The 27,334-nt window shown below is 35.3% G+C and overlaps 1 protein-coding gene across 1 annotated transcript in view; it reads right to left on the minus strand.

The window, feature by feature from the left end:
• STK3 (serine/threonine kinase 3) overlaps nt 1-27,334 on the minus strand; it is a 266,921-nt gene that overhangs the window by 165,927 nt on the left and 73,660 nt on the right. The window contains exons 5-6 of the mRNA XM_044743927.2: nt 21,108-21,272; nt 20,407-20,574 (exon numbers count right to left, since the gene is read on the minus strand). Of these exons, the coding sequence (XP_044599862.2) occupies nt 20,407-20,574; nt 21,108-21,272 (333 nt within the window). The remainder of the gene's footprint in view (nt 1-20,406; nt 20,575-21,107; nt 21,273-27,334) is intronic.

Here is a 27,334-nt window from a genome sequence, read left to right on the forward strand (position 1 = left end):
AGAGAATAGTTCACATTTCTATTTCTTTGCCTCGCATATTTGTTTTACTATAAGAAAGCTGTCTCGTTTTCTTTGTCATGGCTAATGTTTATCTTATAAATTTCCAATAAATGTGTTACAAAAGGTTCCTGTTGGGAATGATAACTATATTGCAAATATACATTTATAAACAACAAAATAGAAAGCCGTCATTAAAATAATTTCAATATAAACTTAATTATTGGAATAAACTTTCAAATGTTATATGTTGACATCAGTTGAAGAATTAGGGCATGATGCGTGGTTGATGCATGATTACTGGTTCAAAAGCACTGCTTAGCTCAAGCTTTTTAAAGCAGCTCAATGTATAACAATTGGAGAAAAATACACATTAAGTACATTATGAATAAAAATAGTTCAAATGAACAAGGTTTGTGGGAAATAAAGCATTCCACATTCTACTTCACATGTCAACATCGCTAACAGTATTACACTACATGTACTATGAGAAAGAACTTTTTTATAACTACAAAAGGCTATTATTTTTTAAATGGTAGCTTTTTCTCTGAAGATCTTTAAGAAGATGTCAGCAAACTTCCTGGAATTATTTAAATGTGATTCACTCTAAACACAGAGACGTAATTTTCTTACATCTCATGAGTTCCATAAATATTTGAGTAAAAATATTACACATTCTATATGCCCTCTGATCTGTATGTTCTAATACCAAGAGTTGGATGAGCTGTGGAAAACAGTACGGTGGTTCCTCAAAAAATTAAACAGAGAATTAATTATCATATGATCTAGCAATTGCACTTCTACATATATATCCAAGAGAACTAAGAGCAGGAACTCAAACAGATATTTGTACACCCATGTTCACAGTTCACAGCAGCATTATTTACAATAGCGAAAGGTAAAAACAACCCAAATGTCCATCAATGGATGAATGGATAAACAAAATGTAGTATACATACACAATGGAGTATTATTCAGACCTAAAAAGGAATGAAATTTGTATGTGTGTGTATGTGTGAGGGAGATTTGCCTGAGCTAACATCCGTTGCCAATCTTTGTCTCTTTTTGCTTGAGGAAGACTAGCTCTGAGCTAACATCCATGTCAGTCTTCCTCTATTTTGTATGCGCGATGCCTCCACGGCATGGCTGATGAGTGGAGTAGGTCTGCACCTTGGATCCAAACCCACGAACCTGGACCACCAAAGCAGAGCATGCACAACTTTAACCAGTCGGCCACGGAAATTCTGACCACGCTACAACATGGATGAACCTTGAAGACATTATGTTAAGTGAAAGAAGCCAGACATAAAAGAACAATAAAATTCATAGAAACAGAAAACAGAATGGTGGTTACTTGGGGCTGGGGAGAGGGAGCAACAGAAAGTTATTGCTTAATGGGTACAGAGTTTCCGTTTGGGATGATGAGAAAGTCCAGAAGTGGATAGTGGTGACAGCTGCAGAATAATGTAAATGTATTTAATGGTGGTTAAAAATGGTAAGAATGGTGAATTTTATGTTATATACATTTTACTACAATGTAAAAAAGGAAAAACTTCAAAATAAAGTTCTGGAAATGGATGTGACGGTTGTACAACAATGTGAATGTATATGTTATTGAATTTTACATTTAAAAATGGCTAAAATGGTAAATTTTATGTTATACATTTTCTTTTAAAAAGTTGGGTGAAGCCTTTCAGTAATTAGTTTCACTCTGAATTAACTATTTTTAGAGCAGGTCAGTCTTCCTCTAAGAGGTTTCTGAATACTCCGTAAGCAAGTGAACCACTACTACAGCTAACCAGCACTCCTAAAGCAAGCACTGCTTAGCAAGAGTATTACTGCCCTTCAAACTACTGGCCCTGCCAAGTCTGGCAACCATATAGGGTGCTTTACATAGCTCCTGAGGCACTAAGAGATGGGCTCTTAAAATACAGTCATGCGTCATTAATAAGAGGGATACATTCTGAGAAATACATCATTAGGCAATTTCATCATTGGTGCGAACATCACAGAGTGTACTGAAGGGGAACAAATTCTGCCACCCCAAAATGTGTCTCTTTAACATGAGGATGATTTTAGGCTGATTATTTTTAAGAAACAAAAGACTCAAGGTTTTTCTTGTTACCTCCCCATTCACTGCCTAAAAGAATTCAGATAAAAAAACCCGTCTCAGCAAGTGAGCTATATCACCTTAGCATACCACGAAGTAGATGGTAGACAGGGAGGCCTGTTTGTTGGGCTCCCCTCTGTGTTCTTCTGTTTCTGTGTGGCCAAACAAACATTTGTTTTCCAAATGTTTGCTCCTTTTCACCTACCTGTGAATTGCCTTTCTTCTCTTTGAAGTCTCTGACTCTCCCCATGCCAACATCTTCCTTTGTCTTTAGCTGAGAATGGTACTTAAGGTGAGGGCTTTGGCCATGTTGGCGACTTACCCAGTTTTTCCGGGATTCTTTCACGCATACATGTTATTGAACTTTTGTTTTTCTCCTCTTTATCTGTCACACTGTAATTCTTAGACCAGCCAAAAGAACCTAGAATGGTAGAGGAAAATTTCTTCCTCCCCTAATGCTACTTACACAAACCTAGATGGTATAGCTTACTATACACCTAGCCTATATGGTACTAATCTTGTGGGACCACTATTGTATATGTGGTTCATTGTCAACTGAAACATTATTATGCAGCACATGACTATACAGCACTTGATGTTCAAGGCATCAGCATGCTATAAATAGAATATACTTTAAATCCATTTTCCCCATGGCTAATGACTGCACTTACACCTCAATCACATTTCCTTCTACTTTGACTAGGGCCTTGTTTCATTGTGTATCATGCTTGGCCCCACTCCTTACATCTTTAATCCTTTCTCTGGATCCTTCATCTCATTCTAAAATCAGATTATGTCTCCTCAACCTATTAAAACCTTTCCTTAGCCCTGATGCCTTCAAATTATTTCCCCAACTTCGCTCCTCTTCTTGGTTGCCAAACACCTCAAAGTAGAGTCTGCTGGTGCTGCTTCCACTTCCCTACTTCCCTTTCATTCCTTGATCCCTTGGGAACTGGCTTCTGCCTACCACTCAGCTTTATTACACTCCTGAAAGTTAACTATGACATCCAATCTGATAACCTCTTCATATGACCCAATGTAAAGGCAAAAAAGACAAACATTGGTAAAACGTCATCAATCACTGCCTTCTTAAAACTTTTTTCTCCCTTGCCTGAAATACCATATTCTCCTAATTCTTCTCTCTCTCTGGCTTCTCTTTGACCTCCCTCCTCAAAATTCCCAAATGTGAGTACTTGTTATTCTGTCCTTCATCTTTTTTTTCCATCTCTCCTAGGAATTTTGCAGAACTTTTCTTCTGGAAACTTTGTAAAATAGTATATAAATGCAGAATACCATTAGCACAAGAAATACTAAAAGGAGTTAGGTAGTTAGAGAACAATTCCACTTACCCCAATAACTAATTAGCTGGCAATAAGAGGAATGCTTCTCTATTGCACATGCATATATCAGTGTTCAAGGTTAAGAAAACCACATTTGTATTTTTTGGCAGTAAAATACATTTTAAATGAAAAAAACGTTTAGAATGTTTTCTTTTTTAAATGGTCGTACTGCTAGAAGGAAGTATGTAACAATCTGTTCATTATTAATTGCATGTTTTCTGATATGGTTAATTATTTAGGCTTGATGAAATCATTCAGCTGGTTAAGACTGCTTACTGATACAAAGTAAAAGATAGGATGTAGAAATTGCAATGTAAACATCAGTTTCTTAAGGCTCCAAAGTAATTTCCTCTAAAGGAGAGTTTAAAAAATTCTACATAGAAATAAAAAACGAAATCCACAGAGAATTGATATGTTACATCTTAATTTAAAAGTTCTCAGAATACTTACATTCTTTAAAAGTATAATTTATGACAATTAATGGATAATAATTTATTAATATGAAATATCAAAACCAAGGACATTTTTACACACTTTAGGATTGTTGACTGGTTATGGTGTCTTTACCTAAGTTGTTCCCATTTGCATTAAAAAAAAGAAACTATTCATTTTAAAGCTTCATCATAAAAGCAGAATGTGCCTGAAATTATTTTATTTAAATATTTCTTAAACATTTTAAGGCTCAAAAAACTTAAGGATATGGGGAAGTTACCAAGATAATAGAGCTAAATGAAAAATGAAAATTACAAAACAATATAATCTCATGATTCCAATTTTGGTATAAAAACAGTACATTCTCATGGGCATGATACATATGCAAAGCAAATAGGAATATCATATATCAAAATGTTAACTATAAATCTCCAGGTAGGACAAGTGCAATTGATTTTTATTTTCTTTTTTATATTTGTTTTTTTTTTTCAGGAAGATTAGCCCTGAGCTAACTACTGTCACTCCTCCTTTTTTTTCTGAGGAAGGCTGGCCCTGAGCTAACATCCATGCCCATCTTCCTCTACTTTATACATGGGAGGCCTACCACAGCATGGCGTTTACCAAGCGGTACCATATCTGCACCCAGGATCCAAACCGGCGAACCCTGGGCCACTGAGAAGGAGAATGTGTGAATTTAACTGCTGCAGCACCAGCCCGGCCCCCTCTTCTTTGTACTTTGCTTTCTTTCTTTACAGCTTCCTTCTTTTCTATAGTTGGGCTTCCTGGAAGAACAAACTCTACATTCCATTCAGTTTACTGTCCTATATTTTGACAGAGTGGAAAAGGACCATCTTCCAAAGCTGTGCAGAGTGGCTTTTTAGCATTGTCAATGTTCTCATGTACCTAATTCATCAACAAATCCTGTTAATTCACTTTCAAAATATACCCGAAACCAACTACTTCTCACTAGCTTCACTGCTTCTACCATCCTCATCCAACTCACCATCATCCCTTGCTTGGTTTATACAAGTCTCCTAAACTAGTTTATGTGATTCCACCCTTACAACTCTTCAGGCTATTCTCACATCACTCCTCTACTCAGAAATCCTCAGTGACTTCTCATCTCATTCAGAATAAAAGTTGAAGTATTTACTGTAACCTTCAAGTCTCCATGATTTGTACCAGGAGTTGCCAGGCACATTCTCACTTTAGAATCATTGAACTTGGAGTTAGTTACTCTACTTGGTATATCCTGCACCCAGATATCCTCATTTCCTTCAATGTTTATGGAAGTGTCATCTTCTCAGTGAGGCCTTCACTGGCAATCCAACATAATACATCAACCATTCCACCGTAATCTTGAGATCTCCTATCTCAATTCCTTGCTTAATTTTTCCACTGCAGGACTTATCACTATCTAACATACTAGATGTTGTATTTATTTCTCTTCTTTATTATCTCTCTTCCTCATTAGAACATAAGCTCAATAAAGAAAAATTTTCATCTTATTTTTTACTGCTCCATCCTCAGTACTTAGAACAGTCAATAGCACGTAGTAGGTGCTCAGTTAGTATCTGCTGAATTAATGAACAAATGCATTTCTGTGTAAAGCCAAAGCTTCCCAGTCACAGTAATCGTTGGCTCATCAAATGTCATGACCTGACGGCAACTCATTTATTCATATTCTGAAAATCGATAACTAATATGACTTTACAGAGGGCTAGAGAGCCAAAGTACAGCTATGGTAAACAATAATGTAGCCATATTTTCTCAAGCTTAAAAGAGAATGTCTAGAATCTTCTCTTCAAATTATAGAAATAAAATTACGACCTGACTTGATATATCAAAGGGACTCTGAGAGATCACATTGCTGTTATTGTTGATACTAAAAAGTAAGCAATAGTGTCTAAAACCATACTGTTACTCTTCTATATTTTCCACTAGAATATTCAATTCCATTCTATGAGGTTGGATATAAAACTTTCCTTATGTATAAACAAAAAACAGCTGAATACCATACTACTATGCACCTGAGTATCTGTTATCTAAAAGATCTTGAGATATTTTTATAAACATCAATCAATGCTGTACAAAGCAAGCTAAGGAGGAATACGCAATTAGATACTGTGAAAAAATGGAAGCAATCAGAAAAAATACAGTCCATGGTGGCAGTGACACAAGCTAAGCAGGAGGTATGGATAATCTGGGTAAGTGCCATGGAAAAATAAATATCATGATTGGACTTGAGGCAAATGGAAACAGTTCAAATTGGCTTTGTACAGTACTCTGTGGAACATATGATGTCCATATGTCCATTTGAAACATGGAAAATAACAAAAGCCAATGCTGTGATGGCTATAAGAACACACCCAATGCCAGTCTCTACCACACCACAGCAGCATAACTCACTACAGCTGCCAGGTAAGTTGGCTAAGAAGTCAGAAGCAATAAGTAAAGAAAAGGGGAAAGGCCTAACTATAAACTGTTCTCTTTCCCTACAGAAGAACAAGCTGGGATCTACACTAGAAAACAGAATGTGGCCACAATAAAGGCTGAAAAGTAAAGAACAATTTTTTTTTTTTGCTATAGACAGTTTCCAAAAGTATAAAATACTTTAAAATCAAAAAGTTTTATCCAAAACTACAAATGATTTAAGATGCAAAAAAATAAACAAAATATGAGTCGAATACAATGGAATAACATCCAAGTAAAAAAAAGTGTTAAGTGTGACCTTTCAAGTTTGAAATACACAACAGAGAACTAAAATTAACTAACTAAAAGATATGCTGGGAATACACTATGGCTTATGTCAGTGCTAACAAGCCTACCAAATTTGCTTTCCATATTCTCTAATCCCCAAGGTGATTCATCTTCTCAATACAATCATAGTTGATATAAAAGAAGTAGTGGCTGGCAAATGTCACGAAGGACCAATTTACACAGCAAAGCCAAAACTACAAAAAAAAACTATAAAGAGCAATACTAACATCCTAGAGCCTATCTGGTGGTCCTGACCTTTTCAACCAATCAAAATCAGATATTCTCAGCCAGATGAACTGCACAAAAATACCTTCAGCTCTAATTCAGAAATACACTGGTTGTCACTCACTGAAATGATACAGTAATAAAATTCAGCAGTTAAAAATACATAACTATTTTATAGCTAATATCAATGTCATTCCTGTTTCAACCTGGCTTCCCATTCTACTCCCAAAATCCCAATTTGAAACCAAGCACAATTTCTTGAGTAGCTGGAGTGTGGTTAAGGAAAGGAAGCTATGCTTGTTTGTATGGAATCTGCCATTTCCTCCCTGCCAAAACACTTGTTTAAAAAGTCATGTAATATTTCTATTAAATTGTAAATGCAGCCGACAAGGAAATGGCCTACTGGCAGTGTATTACCTTTGTGGTAGTGCCAATGGGCCTACAGCAAAATAGTGCACATGATAATTTCAACATGCATTCCCAAGTAACAAAATTGTGCTTTACATAAATACCACAGAACCTGAGCAAGATCCAGAAAAAGCAATGAAAATTTGCCCAAGCTTTCATGCTTGCCTATATCAATTGTATGTCATAACTAAAGCAAAATAGAAAAGCATCTACATATGTCCAAGAAGCTTGTGAAGTTAGATCATATAACCCTGGGAAAACTATTGCAACTTAAATCTGTGTATTTCTTGTTAACCACTGTAACAACTCACTAATAAAAATTAAGAAAAACTGTAGGTATCAAATGAACCAAAATGTACTAACTACACACAAGTCCTTAAAGACCATAATGCAACTTATTAACAGGAACATATGTTCAGAGTAAGCCACAATTGTTATGTTAAATTACTTGTTCCTTTGATATCGTTCATTTGATTACAGAATTTAAGAGATTCACAAACCTTCCAATTAAAATAGTGACCTTCAATTTATAAATCACTTACTGTAATGCTTATAAAGTCACCTGATAATTTATCCCTTACCTTTCATTATGCAGCACAACTACATGTAATTATGCTATTTAAATGATCCCAGATGTAACAAAGATGATTCTATTTATATAAAAGTCATATTGAAAACTAAGTTAACATAATCAAATCATTGATCTGTAATTAATAGAGTCCTCTAAGGCAGCTGAAGAATCCTACTCTGCAGGAATTTAACTAAAATACAAATTTTTTTAAGTATATCTTAACTATCTTCATTTTTTAAAATATTTCTGTCTAGCCATAATTTCAAAAGTCAAATTTGCTGTAGATAGCAAATTTTCCAAAACTACTATGAATTTTTAAGTGTTACACACTTGAAAGTACAAAGTCAACACCTGATCTCAGATACCTCCCAACCTCCCCCAACGCACACACCAAGATACTTATGTCTTCTAAAATAAATGTTAGCATAGGCCTCTAGCCTCAACAGTTTCTATGACTGATCTAAAAGCAAAACAAAACTTACTAGATCAATATGGTAAGTTTATATAATTGCTTTTAAGACATGAGTCTTCAACAAAACGTAACAATTATATTCCCATTAGCAAACCAAAGCTACTGTCCACAGGCCAACACTAAAGGAGCTCAACTACTCTTTCTGATCTCCTTCAAGAAGGGAACAGGATTTAAAGTACCAAAAAAAATTATATGAATTATATCAATTTAAAATTTAAATTTTAAATAAATAAACTGCTCTTTGTAAAAGTCTGAAAGTCAAGCTATAAGGGATGATATGCCTTTCAAGTTGTATTTTATTAGCATTCACTTACTTTCATTTTTTAGTTTATTACACTGACTCTTATCCTAAGTGCAACATTTATTATTGTAAGAAAGAAGAATCTGAGCTTGCCGGATTTCAATATTAACACCAAAGAAGTACCTTTGAGATAGGAAAGGGAATTGAACACACATTCAACAAAAATATTTATTGGATACTCTTATGTATTAAGTCACTCTGCTAGGTTCAATTAGAGACACTAAGATGAAACACGCTTGCATTTAAAACTTAGATGTTGTAGGGGAAATAAGACAACTACATAATAACTATGATAATACATAGTATGTTAAAAAGGGCCATCAGAAAGTCATAGAAAAGGTGATATGAGAAGTCAGAGAAAGGTTACTTTAATTAGTAGAATACGGACCTTCAGATAGTAACTAGACATATCTAAAACTAACCTTTCCAGAAGTAAAACAGTATTGGGCAGTGGGGAGCTGGCGGGGGGATCATAGATGCCATATGCATACATGTTTATCAGTTTCAGATTAAAACACAGAACAGTGATGTGCTGTGATGAAGCAAATAGTAAACGAAACCATATCCTAAATATATATAACGTAACATAAAACTCTCTTGAGGGTCACTGATATTATTATTGAAAGCCACACTCCTCAATCTTTTGTATCAAGAAACCCTTGCTTCAAAGAGCTCTTATTTCTTTTTTTTTTAAAGATTGGCACCTGAGCTAACATCTGTTGACAATATTTTTTTTCTTCTTCTTCTTCTCCCCAAAGCCCTGCAGTACATAGTTGTATACTCTAGCTGTGAGTGTCTCTGGTTTTGCTATGTGGGACAGTGCCTCAGCATGACGTGATGAGCAGTGCCATGTCCGCACCCAGGATCCAAACAAGCAAAATCCTGGGCCACCGAAGTGGAGCGGGCAAACTTAACCACTCAGCATGGGGCCAGTCCCAGAGAGCTTTCATTTTCATTTGACGGAAATTATGAACTCTCTCAACAGAAAAATGCACATCTGCACAAACACCAATATTTGAGTGCAATTTCAGGGGGTTTACTCACTCTGAATTCTCTGCCCCAGGAAAAGCTCATCCTACTCTCTTGTGAATCAGTTTCCATCACTGAGCTGAGTATGTAGTGAAAAGAAAGTGGAAAACATCTGTATATCACAGTCTGTCCTGAAGTTAGAAAAGAGAGAGTCACCTGTATCTCTGTGCTCATGGGCTCACTATTTCCATATCATTTCCAGTAGAGGCTGTAGAAGTCATCTCAGCAACCATAAGCAAGGGCTTAAAAGCTTCCAGCTGGCAATAAACTCTTTGGGTACTTTGTAAGGTCCCAATAACTCCAACCCTACTGGATACCCTAAAACAAAGTCAAGTGATGATAAAGCAACTGCCTGATCCTTTCCATAGCCAAATGCTCCTTAAGTGACAATGGTAAATATTAGTAAATAAGTACCCTTTGCAAGAACTTGCACTCATTTATAATCTCAACACAAGACTTGAAAAGTAACTTAATAATGCTACCTAATAATTCTATAGTATTTAATATTTTACATGTATTGCTCATTTACATTATCTTACCTGATCTTCACAACAATTCCATGAATTGGACACAGAGTTCAGTTGTAGTTGTCCATTACAACTAATTCATAGATCACAAAACTGATTGAGGACTCACAAGTCTCAAACACCAGGTCACACCACTACTATGTGGCAACAATGAAAGCATTATGGCTTTGGAAGAATTCAGATTTCCAAAACCTAGTACAGTGATTCTTGCTCTACAAATACAAGCTACAAACCAATACCAGGTCATGAAATCAATTTAACGGATTTGAACCACCTACTTTTTTGTTAATGAAATAGAATGGAAAAAGAGAAGAGAAGACGGGGATAGACAGAAATCAGAGTGGATCACAAATAGCGATCCACACTATGCACATGCATAGGTAAGTACTGCTTTATGTATATTTTGTTTCAGTTGTGTGTGTGAGTGCATGAATATGCACACACACATGCAGATAATGGATCACACTGTGAAATATATTTCATACTGTGGATCACAGTCAAAAAAGTCTGAAATGTAAATGCCATCTTTCAATCATTAATAAATCATCTTAAACTGTCTCCTGTAAATGCTCCCATACAAATGCAGAGAAATATTGCCTCTGTCAGTATATCACATTAAAAGCTTAAAAAGACAGAGTCTAGTGTAATTCTTTCCCAATAATTCTTTCTCTAAGCAATGTTTAATGGAAATACATCTCCAAAACTACCATTCATATTCACATAATTTGCATATTAGTAGGAAAATGATGATTGCTCCTCAATAGTTACCAAACTAATCACGTTTACACAGTATTTGCCAACACCAACCGCAAGGTTTGACCATCAATTAACAGTAGGAATTTGTCTTCCCTGGGAAACTCTCAGGGATGACTCCAGCAGGCTCAACCAAGAGAAGCTGAAATCTGTTTATTCTGTTCTCCTTGCTTGTTCATTGCTTCAAGAATAATATCTCCAACCAGACAGAAATATGCTCAAATTCACTGTAATAAACCTTAATCCCCAGTTTAGGGGCTGGAATGCCTGGTACTCCCACATGTATTAGGACCACAGGGCAGAAGAATGTTAACTTTCAAACAGAGCAAAAAACCATATGTCCTAGAAGTAGTACTGAAATTCTCCAATAATCTAATTTGCCCCACTCCTCTGGATCCTTGGCTATTTCTGATCTGAAAGTATGGTTAACAGAATCAAGGTATCACTTAAAATAATCAAGCAGAAAAACATAAGATACGGAGGAAGACAAGCAATATGAAAAGAAAGAAAAGCACAGGTGGGAAGGGTACTGTGTGAGTATTCGTGTACACACGCTGTCAGGGGACAGAGGACAGCCAAAGGAAGGAAAGCCAACAGTGGGAAGAACAGAGGAAAAAGGAAGATGAGAATAAGTGCACAGGAGAAAAACAAGTGATGTATGTAATGACAAAATGATAAAACTCTGATCTACAGCCACATGATCTATGTAATTGATAATATACATACACATATAATTGAATAAAAGCTGTTACAGTGTATGTATGGTCTGATATTCTAAATAACTGAATATATCTATGCCCCCTAAACAAACACACATACACACAAGAAAAGCAATGTAACTTTAGTAGTAGAATGCTAATTATTGCTGGACTGGAAGTTCCAAGAGAACAGGAAACACGTCTGCTCTGCTTAGCACTACATCCTCAAAGTCCAACTGCCGTGCAATAAATGTGTACTAAATATTTGTAGAAAGGAATAAAGGAAGGGGGAACTGAAATAAAAGAATACAGGAGGAAAATTCCAGGATATTTGTCTTCAAAATTCAAACATCCATACTTAGACGGCATTTCATTTCTCTGACACAAAATAACCAACGTAGAGCAGCAAACATACTCTCCAATTGGTCCAAAGGTCTACTTCCTTGCCTCCACAACAGAATGTGCATTTCCTCCATTTTAACATTAATTCTAAATAAAAACTATTTTAATATTAATGATTAAATTTTGTATTACTACTAAAATGGGTGTGTCCCACCATAAAAATATACACAATTAGATGGCAGATAAGTTTTAAGAGTGTTATTCTCATTACTAAAGGAATCATTAAAAATTATTTTTTAAAAAATCCAAATTATTTAAAATACTGATTTACAACTATTAAGTATTTACACAACTTCTTCAGAACACACCTACTGCATACAGCAAAGTATTATACAGTCATGCATCACTTCACGGGGAGACATTCTGAGAAATGCATCATTAGGCATCTGTGTCAATGTGTGGACATCATAGAGTATACATGCACAAATAGAGCCAGTAAATAGAGAAAGGTAGATTGATACTTGAGAAAAGTCAATAAAAATGAGACCAGAAACTCAACAACAACAAAACAAACAACCCAATAAAAATAGACACTTCTCCAAAGAAGATACACAAATGGGCAAACAAGTATATGAAAAGATGCTCAACATCACTAGTTATTAGGGAAATGCAAATCAAAACCACAATGAGATACCACTTTACACCCATTAGGATGGCTATTATCAAAACAACAGAAAATAAGTGTTGGCAAGAATGTGGAGAAACTGGAACTCTTGTGCATTGCTGGTGGAAATGTAAAATGGTACAGCACTGTGAAAAATAGTATGGAGGGTCCTCAAAAAATTAAACATAAAACTACCATATGATCCAGCAACCTCAGTGCTGGGTATATACCCATAACAACTGAAAGTAGAGTCTCAAAGCGATAATTGTACACCCATGTTCATAGCAGCATTATTCACAATAGCCAAAAGGTAGAAGCAACGAAGTGTCCATGAATGGATGAATAGATAAACAAAATATGGTATATACATATCATGGAATATTATTCAGCCTTAAAAAAGAATGAATTCTGATACACGCTACAGCATGGATGAACTTTGAAAACATTATGTTAATTGAAAAAAGTCAGACACAAAAGGACAAATATTGTATGACGCCACTTACATGAGAGGCTTGAAACAGTCAAATTCATAGAGACAGAAAGAAGAACAGTGGTAATGAGGTGTTGTGGGGAGGGAATAATAGAGAGTTACTGTTTAATGGGTACAGTTTCCGTTTGAGATAAGTTTCTATAAAAAGACAGTGTGATAGTTTTGCAACAACGTGAATATACTTAATGCCACTGAATTGTATACTTAAAAATAATTAAAATAGTAAATTTTATGTTATGTACATTTTATCACAATAAAAAAAAAGGACAGAAAGACAAGGCAATATGTCCTGAAATTAGTCATTATTAATCTTAAACGACATATAATTTGAAAGAGGAGAATATATTGTAGAGTGTGCAGTAGATTGGATGGTACCCCCCTTAAAGATATGTCCATATCCTAATTACTGGAACCTCTGAAAGTGACCATATTTGGAAATAAAGGATCTCTGCAGACGCAATTAAGTTAAGGATCCTGAAAGGAAGAGATCATCCTGGATTATCTGAATGGGCCCTAAATCCAATGACAAGGGTCCTTTTAAGAGAAAGGCAGAAAGATATTTGAGACAAACACAAGGGGAAAAGACACAGACTCACAGAGAAGAAGGCAATGTGAAGATGTACGTAAGCAGAGACTAGAGTGATGCAGCTATAATCCAAGGAGTGCCAAGAATTGCCGGCAGCCACCAAAAGCCGGAAGGGGCAAAAAACAAATTTTCTTAGAGCCTCTGGAGGGAGTGCAGCCCGTCAAACCTTGATTTTGGATTTCTGGCCTCCAGAATTGTAAGAGAATAAATTTCTGTTGTTTCAAGCCACCAAATTTGTGGTAATTTGTTACGACAACCCTAGGAAACTATCATAGGAGGTAAAAAGACAAAATAAAAAGTGAGAGTAGACCTCCTAAGAAGAGAACATGTCATTCAAGCCAAAATTTAACTATGAAAAGCAAGAGAAAACGGAGAGACCTGGCCTTCGCCACTAAGCTGTAATTCCTGGCCAAACGATGTCCAAGGACAAAGTGTTGAAGTCCCCCATCCTGGGCAGAACAGGAGTATGGTCTGCTGCATGCTCCTGGCTCAGTGTCTCAGGGATCTAGCACAGCGCCCCTACTGGGGCACTGAGAGGTCAGACCATAGGGAAAGGCTGCACCCCACTATCCCAAACTTTAAGACAGAGGTCTTCATCCAGGACCTTCCTATCAGGAAATTTTAATTCTGTAAATTAACACCATATTCCTTCGTCCACTTCCAGAGGAAACAAAAATACTGGTCCTCTGCCAACTGTGTAAAATGATTATGAGAAATCTTCCAAGAGACAGTGCCATGCACACACACTAAGATGGCCCTGGTGTCTACCGAACCATATACAGTAGGGACTGGAAGAGGTGTAGGTGTGCTGGGTCTAGGAATGGTATTACTCAACTCTCACTCCAACCCCAGCCCCAGTCTTCCACAATTTCTCAACCTAATTTTACTATTAATTGAGCAAGAATGGAGTCATGGATTCACTTTAATTAGAAAACGATTAACTGAGTTTTCACTCGACATGGTATAACTACCTTTTTGTATCTTTTTTTTTTAAAGAAATTGTGTTGGATTAGGAGTATACTTAGTTGTGAAAAAAGTAGTGCCACGTGATTTGCAATGAGGGATGCTATTGTGAGTGTGTTTTATTTTTTAATATGCACCATAAAGAGTGATTTTTTTCTCTCCTAATGTCTGTTTTCACCTTGCACATACTGGACCATTTATTTTACTTATTAAAATGTATGTTTCTCAAAAAAAGTGGGAGGTGGACAGGCTAGCTAGAAAAAATAGCCAGGTTAAGAAAAAGGTTCTTCAGGAAAGAAAGATATCATTTTCAAAAACATGATTCATCAAAAATAACTTTTCCATGTTGAAAATATCTACAGGGTTCCTTTCTTCATAAGTAAGTAATGTTAGGACATAAACATATATAGACAGAGAGAGACCCTTTTATAAGTCTAAAATAATGCCTCCTTTACTCTCAAACAAAGATTGTCAAGTTGTATATAAATTCAATTTGCAGAAAATTGCCACTTAAATGCCTCCAAGTGTCTCAAGTCACACTTAACATAAATCCTTCTAGAATATACTATGTATTTGTACATCTTAGTTTTAAAAGGTAATAAACATTCAGTATTATATTGTGTAGAAGCAAAATTCTTAGTTTGATTTTGATTTTTTTCCTTCAGTTGATGTCAAGAAATCATCTGTCACTTTGCCTGTGTCCTTAGTCTGACTCAAACAGTTCTTTTCTTACCTCTTTCAATATGCTTAGCAACAGGTAACCAAACACAAAAGCTTGTAAAACAAAACAAAACAAAAGCAAAACTGTATTTAAAAGAATCAGTATGGGGGCCAGCCAGTGGCGCAGCAGTTAAGTGTGCACGTTCTGCTTTGGTGGCCCGGGGTTCGCAATTCGATCCCAGGTGTGGACACAGCACCACTTGGCAAGCCATGCTGTGGTAGGCATCCCACGCATAAAGTAGAGGAAGATGGGCACGGATGTTAGCTCAGGGCCAGTCTTCCTCAGCAAAAAGAGGAGGATTGGCAGCAGATGTTAGCTCAAGGCTAATCGTCCTCAACAACAACAAAAAAATCAGTAGGGTCTTAGCGATGTCTCAGGAATAAAGTGCTTGGGTTTGGTGGAGGAGTACAGTGATACATATTCAGAAAAATGATACTAATCACTCATTTCCTGATTTTTTGAAAATTACATTTCCTAAAGGGCTGAGAAAGATAGAAAACTGATCCCCACAGAAGTTTGTGGTTAACTGAATTCAAAATTAAATTTTATTAATCTTTTATTTAACTGACCAAAATTAATTTTGTGGCTTCATATTTAACTTTTTAAAATAAACTGGGTTTTGATAAAATTTGTTGCCCCTAACATTTTCAGCAGATTTACTTGCTTTGCCATTACACATTAATTTTAATCTAAGAGCTGGATATAAATTTACTTCTTTTTGCCATTACTCATTAATTTTAATCTAATAGCTAAATGTGACACATTTTCATCCCTCTCCTGTTTACAAAGCTTTACATGTTTTAATGTGTACTTCATTGCTGCCCTTTACTAGACAGATAGTTATTACTACCCACCACAGTGAAGATTTGCTTTGTATACACTACAAGTGACTCTAAAAAAAGAAAAAAGATAGTTCGATCAAAATTAACAAATTGAGTTTATCCCTTGCCATCAAAAAAATCTAGTGTTTTTAATAGTTCTTTTTATTAGGAAATTCCTCCTTGAACATCTATATTCCAAATACCTCTTATTCTCTCTCAGGAATGATTAAACAAAGTAGCTTTGATAAACTAATAAACTAAACCACATAAAACAAATGACCTTAACACCTTCAAAAGACCCATTCTCAATCAACTGTCAAGTTCCAATTTAACTTAACCACTTTCATTTTCTAATTTAGTGCCATCTTTAAGTTCTTCACCTCTCTCAAAATATATGTCCTACAAAAAGCTTAATGGGTGAAAAACAATATTAATTTGTAACTATTTAGGCAGGAGCAACTCCATTATAAATTATTCAAGCTTGATGCATCACTTCTTGCCCCTAATTCTTGCTGACCTACCCAGAATGGGTCTCAAGCAGCCCTGGAGCCTGGGCATACTAAAAGGATGGAATGTCTGAGAAAATGACTAGGAAACCAACTCCCAGTTCACTGAGTCTAGGAGTCAGCATCGGTGGTCAGGGGTGGTTCCTATTATATGCATCTAGAGGGCAGGCATAGTGGAAAGGGCTACACCCTTGTGAGAACTAACAAAGGGACTTTCACAAAGACTGAATAGAATACTCACTCTAATCAGATAGTATCAACAGTGGCTGGGCATCCCCCAGGATATGGAGGCTAGGGAAGCTGGCCCACCACATTCTAAGTTCATCTCCTTTTCTAGATAATCATCTATACACAGTATGTTGTATAATATCCTTTACTTATATTAAAATAACTAGCATTCTTTGCTTCCATCTGTTGTAGGAGTCTTTCCACCAATTACATCTTCATTGTATTGTGATAACTTTGTAGACCACTGCTTATTTCATTAGCCTATATTGCTACCCAAAAAATGAGTGGAGAACAAAAGACAAAAAATTAAATATGTCCATAAATCCTGCCACTCTGGAAAACTTAGAAGGTTCATATTTTAAATTAATAATGATGAGATTATATGATTTGTAGATTTCTTATTTTTGCAAGCCACTCTTCCATTTGCATACAGTTGAGATATAAACACAGAAGATATTTGTTTGGTGTCTAGGCAAGAACATGGACTAGCTTGAGTTTATAGCACAGTTCTACCACTTATAAACTGTGTCATCTTAACAAATAATATAATCCTTTAAATATCCATTTCATCCAATCCGCCCATTAAAATGGAGATTAAAATATTTATTTCACGAAGCTGTTAAAGAAAAACTTTTAACTGAAAAAGAAACCTTCAATATTTTACTCACTAAACTCAGTTTCATATCATACCAGCTTTTTCATACCTTAACTACCACTTTATCTGCTTTCTAACCTCAATGAAAAGACTGAGATCTGATTAATTGGTTTGGAGTAGACTCAATCACTAGAATTTTTTCAAAGCTTCCCAGGTGGCTGCTACGCAGCAAGAATGGAGAACACTGTCTAGCTCCTTGATCTCTCCATTTCCTTATATTCTCTCATCTCTTTCCAGGCTGTACCCCATTGGGAACCACCTGCACTACTCTCTCAACAGCACCCTTAAATTCCTTGTAGCCTCATCCTTCCAAGATACTCATTCACTAAAACCCAAACCTGGGTTCAAGACCATAATGCACTCCACTCCACTTCTAAGCATTGCTAGAGGAAAGTCCACAAACTAGGATCGAACACACTACAATTTCTCACTTTCCAACTTTAGCTGGGCCCTCAACAATCTTTTTTCTGATGGACAGCTCTTTCTTTTATCCTCCCACTCAACTCCCCATCAAACTATTCTAAACCTTGATGAAGCAGTGAAAATTATTAATTGTATTAAACTTTTACCCTTGATTACATATCTTTTTAATATTGTGTGACAAAATGGGAAACACACATAAAGCACTTGCCCTGCATACAGAAGAATAATAAATATCTTGAAGAAAAGCACGTGTAATTGAATTGCAAGCTAAATAAGCTGCAACTCTTTTTCCAAGGAACACCATTTTTACTTGAAAGAATAACTGGCAGAAGAAGTATAGCTATTCAGACTTGGGTATGCGACAGATATATTTTCTCAAAAATGAACCAAGTGAATCTGTCATTTTAAGGAGAACTATAGTATTTGTTGCCACTGATAAAACCTGAGCTTTCAAATGAAGATTCAAATTTTGGAAAAGTGGTATCTGCCATATAATCTTGACAGTTTCCCAATACTTGGAGTTCTTACTCAAATTTGTAAAAGTAGTTCACAAATATGAGAAAAGTTAAATAATGATAACATAATTTACATAGCAACTTAAAACCACATTGTGTTTGGAAATTCACAAGCCAACACTTGATAAACTGTCCAAAGAACTGTGGAGTCAAGAATGGTCTATAGACAAATTGTGAGGAAAAAGAACAATCTACTTAGGTGGTAGCTATCAAGGAGGGCTTTATATAAAAATAAAATCTGTGTTGGGACTTCAGAAATGGGTAGGATTTGGACTGGTAGAAAAAAGTAAGCAAGGCATCCTAGAAAGTCTGCAAGATAGATAGAATTTTAAAGATAAATACTATTTACAAGTATATTTTTGCTAATTCATATGTGTTAATTCAAACTGTCATGATATTTTAAGATCCTAGAAGGCAGAGGCCACATATTACAATTCTTTGTTATCTGCTAGAGAGACAACCTTAGGGTCAAACCTAATATGTTAAACTATTTAATTAGAAAAAATAAGCTTTATACAAGGAGGAAGCAGAACAGTAATAATCTAAGTCCTGAGTTAAATCCGGGCTCTGGCACTTAGCTAGGTTGCCTTGGATAATTTAATCGCACTAACTCAAACTCTAATATATCTAGCTTGAGGATCACCCTAAAAACATCCTAACTAAAAGTACCAAAAACAACTAATAATCAGAGAAGAAATGAGAGTTTGTTACTGATTTTATGCCAATCTTGTTTCTCATGCTATTTTCAAACAATGCATGTTATTATTTGTCAATTTAGCAAAAGGAATTTATACACACAAGAAAAATGATACATATTGCATACAATTGTCTTACTCAAAGAATTTTCTTTAAATGTGGCAGGCAGATTTTTAAATATTTTCAGTATAGTATACTATTACCTACATTATTGAAATTCAATCCACAACAGCATTGTAATATCAGATATAATTCCAATTTATTCTTCTTCAGATATTCTAAAATACTGCATCCTTTTCCTCACCATCTATTAATTTCACATTAATTCTCCAGTCCTCCTGACAACATCTTCTCTTCTCTACACACACACACACACACTCTCTCCCTCTCTCTCTCTCTGTCTCTCTCTTTCCCTTCATTCCTATCCTTTCTTCTTGAGATGATTACAGCCACTAGGGGGCAATAAGCTTACAAAGATAAATGTACTTATCTCTAACGAATTGAGATTTGCATACTAATAAACCTAGAAACTATCATCACAAACCCTAAAGCATAGGCAATTAGACTTGACTATGCAAGGCATACACTTCAAACTCAAAAATTATCCTGGAAAAAGAGATCACAGATGCATATAATAATGTTCAAAAAAGGAATTCTATTTTCTCACTAAGCACTAAGTAAAGAAATAAGATTAATTTGCTTACAGGTACATAGCAATATTAGAAATCAGGAATTTTTTAGTATTAGACAGACCAGAGAAGAAAAAGGGGAGAAACAAAAAATATCGAAAGGCAGAATTTGCAGGGTGGGTAGAAAAGTAAGAATCAATTCCTTCCAAAACCTCCACTGCCACATTGAGAATACAATGAGCTGAAGAATACAGCAAACTGATCAACTTTCTTCCATTGAAGAGTACAGGAAAACTTTACAGGTATATTTCTTGGGCAGAAAAACAATGATTGTAGAGACAATATAGCCTTCACTTATTTACTCACAATTAAGGATGTGGGAGGAGAGACATTAACAGTCACTAACTTTTGACAGATAATTTTACTATTTTTTGCACAGAACCTTTGTCAAATTAATTTACTTATTTTATATTTACTTACACTGACATTACAAAAGTGCAACACTTTTAACATTGACATTTTTAGTAAACCATCATTTTCTTACCCTCATCGGATGTATATCAGCATATGGAGGCTTTCCTTCAGCCATTTCTATAGAAGTAATGCCAAGGGACCAGATGTCAGCCACACAGTTATAGCCTATTTCTTGAATTACCTCAGGAGCCATCCAAAACGGAGTTCCTATCACAGTATTGCGTTTTGCCATAGTATCCTGCAAAAACATTACACAGATTTAAATACTACTACAAAAACACTAAGGAAATCTATTTGCCAAGACAGTCTTTAAATTATGTATGTGAAACCTTTAAATACTACAGATTATATCTGAAACTATTTTTGTAAAACTTCAACTAGTTATGACATGACATATTTAGGAATTTTGAATTCTGAAATAACCCAGAGTCCACAAGTAACCTATCCTTACCACCTTCATTAAAGACAGTATTATAACAGTAGAAGCTACAGAAATGAACCAATATAGCTTTCCTTTTTGAACATTTAAGCAATTCAATGACAACATATATTTTCACACTCATTCAATGTCTCTTAAAGTAAAAATAATACTTATTACTAAATAATTATTACTTTAATTTAATAAATAATGCTCAAATTATAGCTCCTTCTTCCCAAGAACAATGAAGTTATGCATTTCTTTCCATACCCCCAAAAAGATGTTATCAAAGTTTAGTCACAATCAAACCTGAACATATGAACCAAAAGTGTTTCCAAAATCATTAGACTTACTGTTAACTGACCAGCCACTCCAAAATCTGCCAATTTTGCATGCCCTTCTGTATTGAGGAGAATATTTCCAGCTTTTATATCTCTGTGTATTTTTCTCATAAAGTGTAAATATTCTAGTCCTTTCAAAGTAGATTTAAGAATAGTAGCAATTTCATCTTCTGTTAACTGGAAAGAGATATTTTAAAAACTAGATTGAAATACCACGTTATATAAACTCTTAAAAGAGAGCACTAGTAACAAGCATTTCTTTCTAATGATCATTATACCTCTAAGAAAAGGCTAAAACATGAAGAATCAAGAATCTCTTTTTCCCCCACAAATATTCTTTGTCACGCATTACATACTTTACTGATGAGAGAAAAGTTCATCATTAAATCTCTCATTTCTTTAAAATTATCAATGTCATTCCTAAAGCACACAACATATCTCAAGAATCAACATGATCCTGAGAAATCACTATTTCCTACATCTTCTAACACTGATATAGCAAAATCACAGCTATCTGTCCTGAAAAAGTAAATTCAGACACTGTTCCCTGTGATGCCTCCAATTCTTGATGAAAATGAGAACCAACAGTTCTATATAAAGGAAAGGAAAGGAGGAAGAACGGCTTGCCAAGAGTCTCTGCGTGAAACGTTTACACCAATACTATTCCTGCTTCCAGTAAAGTCATTCCTAATCCATCCAAGTCCTGGATTTCTAACCCTTATAAAGAAAACTCAAAAGTGAAAACGTCAGAGAAAGACTAGAAAAATGGAAACACAAACAATGGCTGTGAGGGAAAAGAAAAGGGGAGATGAAAGAGAAAAGAAGGCCAAGGAGACAGGGGAGGAAAAAGAAACATTTTTAGTAGTGGTAGCAGTAGAGCCAGTGCTAACTATACCATGCATTGTGCTAAGAGTTTTACGTGCATTATCTCATTTATCCTACAACAACCCTATAAGGTGAATGCTATTATTATCACCATTTGACAAATGAGGACGTTATTGCATTGAGGTCCTATAACTTCCTTCTGGTCACACACAAGTAAGATGGAACCAAGATGTGAGTCCTGTCTGATCATAATCTATGCTTTTAACCACTATGTTATACTGCCTCTCTTGACAAACCCTGTTCAAGTGCAACCTATGAAAGCCCCTATTTTTATTGAAAACATCCTCTTAGTTTTAAAATACATCCAAGTGATACCAAAAGTTCAGAAACAACAACACCTACTTCTCATTATAAGCACAATCAGCAAACATAGCCCAAAGAAATAAGTCAAGGGAAGGGGAGAATCTCAATTTATACCAGATAGAGGACAATGCTCTACATAAGAGAAAAAGAGGAAAAAAAGAGTTCAACTGCCCAACAGTAGAATGACAGGAAAATACTGCGGAAATTAAAAATATAAAACTAGGTAGAATGTAGAAAAACTACTGGAAGAAGCTTGCTTCTACCACCACCAATCCCACAGCAGTTCATGTCTCATAAACAAACAACTAGGGAGACAACTGGATATTCAATTCACATGCAAAAAGATGAAGTTGGACCTCTACCTCACACCAGATACAAAAATTTACTCAAAATGGATCAAGAACCCAAATATGAGTTAAAACCATAAAACTGTTAGAAGAAAACATAAGGATAAATCTTCATGACCCTGGGTTTGCCAACGGATCATTAGATATAATATTAAAAGCACAAGCAACAAGAGAAAAAAATAGATAAACTGAACTTCATCAAAATTAAAAACTTTTGTGCATTAAAGGATATTATTAAGAAAGTGAAAAGACAACCTACAGAATGGGAGAAAATATCTGCAAATCATTTATCTGATAAGGGTCTAGTATCCAGAATATATAAAGAACTCTTCCAATTCAACAACAAAAAGACAAACAATCAAATTTAAACATGAGCAAAGAACCTAAACAGACATTTCCCCAAAGACAACATACAAACAGGCACACATGGAAAGACAGATGTGCAACATCATCACTGGTCATTAGGGAATGCAAATCAGAACACAATGAGGCATTACTTCACACCCGCTAGGATGGTGATAACCAAAAAATTAAAAAACAACCATTGTTGGCAAGGATGTGAAGAAATTGGAACTCTCATGCATTTCTGGTGGTAATGTAAAATGGTGCAGCTGCTGTGAAAACCAATATTTAGTTCTTCAAAAAGCTTTTTTTAAAAAGTTAAACATAAATTACAAAATTACCTTATGATGCAACAATTCCATTACATATATTCCATATATGTATATATCTCTCAAGAAAAACCATAAACTGGTACTCAAACAAATATACATACACGAATGTGCAAAGCAGTACTATTCAGAAGGGCCAAAAAGTTGAAACCACCTAAACATCCATCAGTGGATGAATGGATAAACAAATTATAGTATATATACACACAGTAGAATATTATTCAGCCATAAAAAGGAATAAAGTTACTGACACGTACTACAATGTGGATGGACCTCAAAAACATTATTCTAAGTGAAATAAGCCAGACATAAAAGGGCACATATTGTATGATTCGATTTAAGTGAAATATTCAGAATCGGTAAACCTATAGAGAAAGGAAGCAGACTGGTGATTGCCAGGGGTTGCAAGGAGAGCAGGAATGGAGAACAACGGCTTAATGGGTTTAGGGTGATGAAAATATTTTGGAACTAGATAGGGGTGGTAATTACATAACATTGTGAATGCACTAATGCCACTGAATTTTTCACTTTAAAATGGTTAATTTCATGTTATACGAATTTCATCTCAATTAAAAAAAAACCCCAACCATGTTACAATTTCTTAGCAAACTGGAAGATGGTTTACATTTGCATATAACATCAATATATAATGTCATAAATGTGCTGTATATGTTTATTTGTATGTAGTAATCTTGAATAAAGTGTTGGTTTTGGATAAATTTGCTTTCTTCATCAAAAAAAGAAACCAACTGAAGTACCAACTTCCCCTAACCCTTTCCAGATTAGAAGACCTGAAAACTACTCTAAACCATCTCTCAACCCTGCACTCCTCAGTGGTAATCTAAGAATCTTACTTGATAAACCCACTCTAGTGCAAGATATCTGATCCAGAATGCCATTTACTCATTCGATAAGTATTTATCAAGCACCAACTACATACCAAGAATTACACTGGCTGCTGGGGATACAGCAGTGAACAAAACAAATGTCCTTGCTCTCATGGACGTTATAATCCACAGGGGAAGGGATATTTGGATGATAATCTGATAGAAAACAGGGCAACATAAGACAATGTCAATGACAATTGTTATGAGGACAATAAACTAGAGGCTATTGACAGGGAATGACTGAGAAGCAACTTTAGAGTAGACATCAAAGAGGGCCTGAGAGACATTTTTGCTGAGGTCTAAATGACAGGAGGGATCCAACGATGGGATTTGCTAATTGGGAACACAGCATTCCATACAAATGAAATAAAAGACAAAAACACTGTTGATTCAAGAAAAAGCCTCCTACATTTGAGTTCAAGAAAGAAGGCTGAAATTCAGTGAGGCAGGAGTCTAGTTCTAGATGAGATCTAGACAAGTAAGGGCCAGGTCATGTAAGGCTTTATAGGCCATGGATAAGGAGCCTGGAGTTTATTATCCCATATGGATCACAATGTTGCTGAGGATAACAGCATGTGTGGCAGACATGAAGAGTATAAACCATGTGTAAAAGTGACCTAGAAATGCAGGAGTATTTTCCAAAAAGCCTAGATAACATTCATTCACTGAAAAAACATTTATTGAGCACCTGATCTACATTGAATTAAAAAAATCTTTAACCTAACCTCATGGGGTTCCAATCTAGCATGAAAGACAGATTTATAAACTCATAAACTATTATAAAAAACTTTCAAAGTGAAATGGAACCACAGTGGAGAGCAATTAACTAGGGAAGGCAAGAGGAAGTAGCATTCAAATTAGGCTCCGAATAAGAAAAGTAGCTGACATCCAGAGAAAGACTATCAGTAGAGTAACCCAAATAATTAACTGAAGAATAGAAATATAATAGTTATGGCACTCAGAAATCAAGCAAGGTCTGTTTTCTTTCCTCCCATTAAGATGAGAAAAATGGTAAAAAGTGATGGGCCAGACTTTAGCCTTTTAAGTGTCAAAATGCAGGCAAATCTTAGCAAATTTGGAGGAATAAATGTTTACATACCAATGGTAGCAAACTTTGGATAAGAGCAATATCTATATCCACATTTAAGCCACTCTACAAGTATTTTGTGTCACTAAGGGAGAAGTATGAGAAAAGAGGATAGGAACTTGCATTTATTTAATGGACACTTTACAGTAGGCCTTGATCTAGATGTTTATACCATGTTCTTTAGACACATATTGACTATTTTGTTATAAAGGAAGGAAGGAAGGAAGGAAGAGAGAAAAGAAGGAAGGAAAACAGGAAGAAGGAAAGGAAGGAAGGAAGTTAGTTGCCAGTCATTTTCCTAACTAGGGTTTTGCTTTCAAACAACCTTTAAATGCTTTAACAAATTTCATTTACATATAAACACAGCCAGTTGCCGAAAGTAGCTACATTTCTATTTGGCAACAGAGAAAACTACTTCTTCCATTACCATATAAAATTTAAGGTAGTATCTTTTTCATTTCTATAATTAAGACTTTTCATCAGTTCAGATGCACCCACAACCAACTACTTCAAAATGGTGAGGTTTATAGTGAAAACACTCAGGGAGAGAAAAAAAAAAAAAAAACAGGAGAAAGGATCTGCTTTATACAGGAGGAGATAACATAAGATTTCAGTTTAAGATGGAAAACTCTTAGATCCATTCTCAAACCACAGCTGACACTTCTTTTAGTGGTATCTGTCAAGAATTCTTTCCAATGAAAAATTTTATCAACAGAGTATTTCATTAGTGGATTTAATTAGCTTATCTTCAATACATTACAGATTTAACTTTGTCACTTAACAAATGGGGCAATGTCATTTTAAAATCATTTAAATCACATTTTTTAAAAAAAGGAGAGTAGGAGAGAGATAATAAATATGAATGAGCTCAGTAATCAGCGATGGAAATAAGACTTTTATAGCTGAGCTAATACATTAAAAGACGGAAGTCTACATCTGGTTCCAATACTGGTATGAATTCACCGGAAAATTTAAAAAGAATCTCATCGTACAAAAACAAAAAGATGGTTTTGACAGGCTTTAGTCCCCTAGTTACTTTTCTTTCTAGAGTCATATGATTAGTCTAATAATATGATACATTTAATATGTCACTATGTATATGGTTTTGATAAAAATGTACCCATCAAGTCTTCTCAAGGGCACATGCACAAGTTGTTTCAAAATACACATACTGTCTTAATGTTTTTACGTCAGTATAAACTAATTCAAGTGAGGTTTTGTAAGTTCATACAAAATTAAGAAATTTTAATTTTCTAAAAATGAATCTTTGACAATCTTAACTAAACTCTATCTTTTGACATTGTTTATGCATATAAAATAATGCATTAATTCTATATTTATCACCTATTACCTATTAAGGAAACAAAAAAAGACATGGTTCCCCCTTTCAAGTGCCCAGACCGATAATTACAGACACTTTATTAAGTTTCAACTTTCACAGTGACTTTTCATAAAGTCTTGAAAATCATCTGATCAAAACTCACCTATGTAATCTTTACACAGTCTTTTAAGGCCTGGATCAAATCTCACCTCTTTCAAGAAATCATCCTGTCTTCCCGGACAGGATTTACCCACCCAGTGAGGATAATAACATCAACAACAGCTTACATTGATTGAGTTTTTACTATACCAGCCACATTACAGGTATCATTTCATTTAACACCCAAACACAACCGTGGAAGGTAGGCCCTAACAAGAATTTACTGAGTCTGTTCCACTGCCCTTGCCTTCACAGTGCTCACTGTGGGAAGGGAAGGGCACAGGAACAAATAATTACAATATTAAGTGATGCCTGCAACAACAGGATTAACTACAGGAGTACTTCAGGACAGTGGTTCCTAAAGCTGATTATACATCAGAAAGAGTAACTTTAAAATAAAATCCAAATCATATAATTTAACCATCAAGGCCTTGAATGATACAATTCCTACCAGCCTTGACAATCTCACTACACCATTCTTCCCACTCAAGGAAGCCTCCAAAGAGGAGGTGACTTGTGAGCTGACTCTTGAAGAATGAACAAAGTTTGTCAGGTGACCAAAGAGGGAAGGAAATACTA

The sequence above is a fragment of the Equus asinus genome, chromosome 12 (genome assembly GCF_041296235.1).
Source record: "Equus asinus isolate D_3611 breed Donkey chromosome 12, EquAss-T2T_v2, whole genome shotgun sequence".
NCBI classification, from domain to species: Eukaryota; Metazoa; Chordata; class Mammalia; order Perissodactyla; family Equidae; genus Equus; species Equus asinus.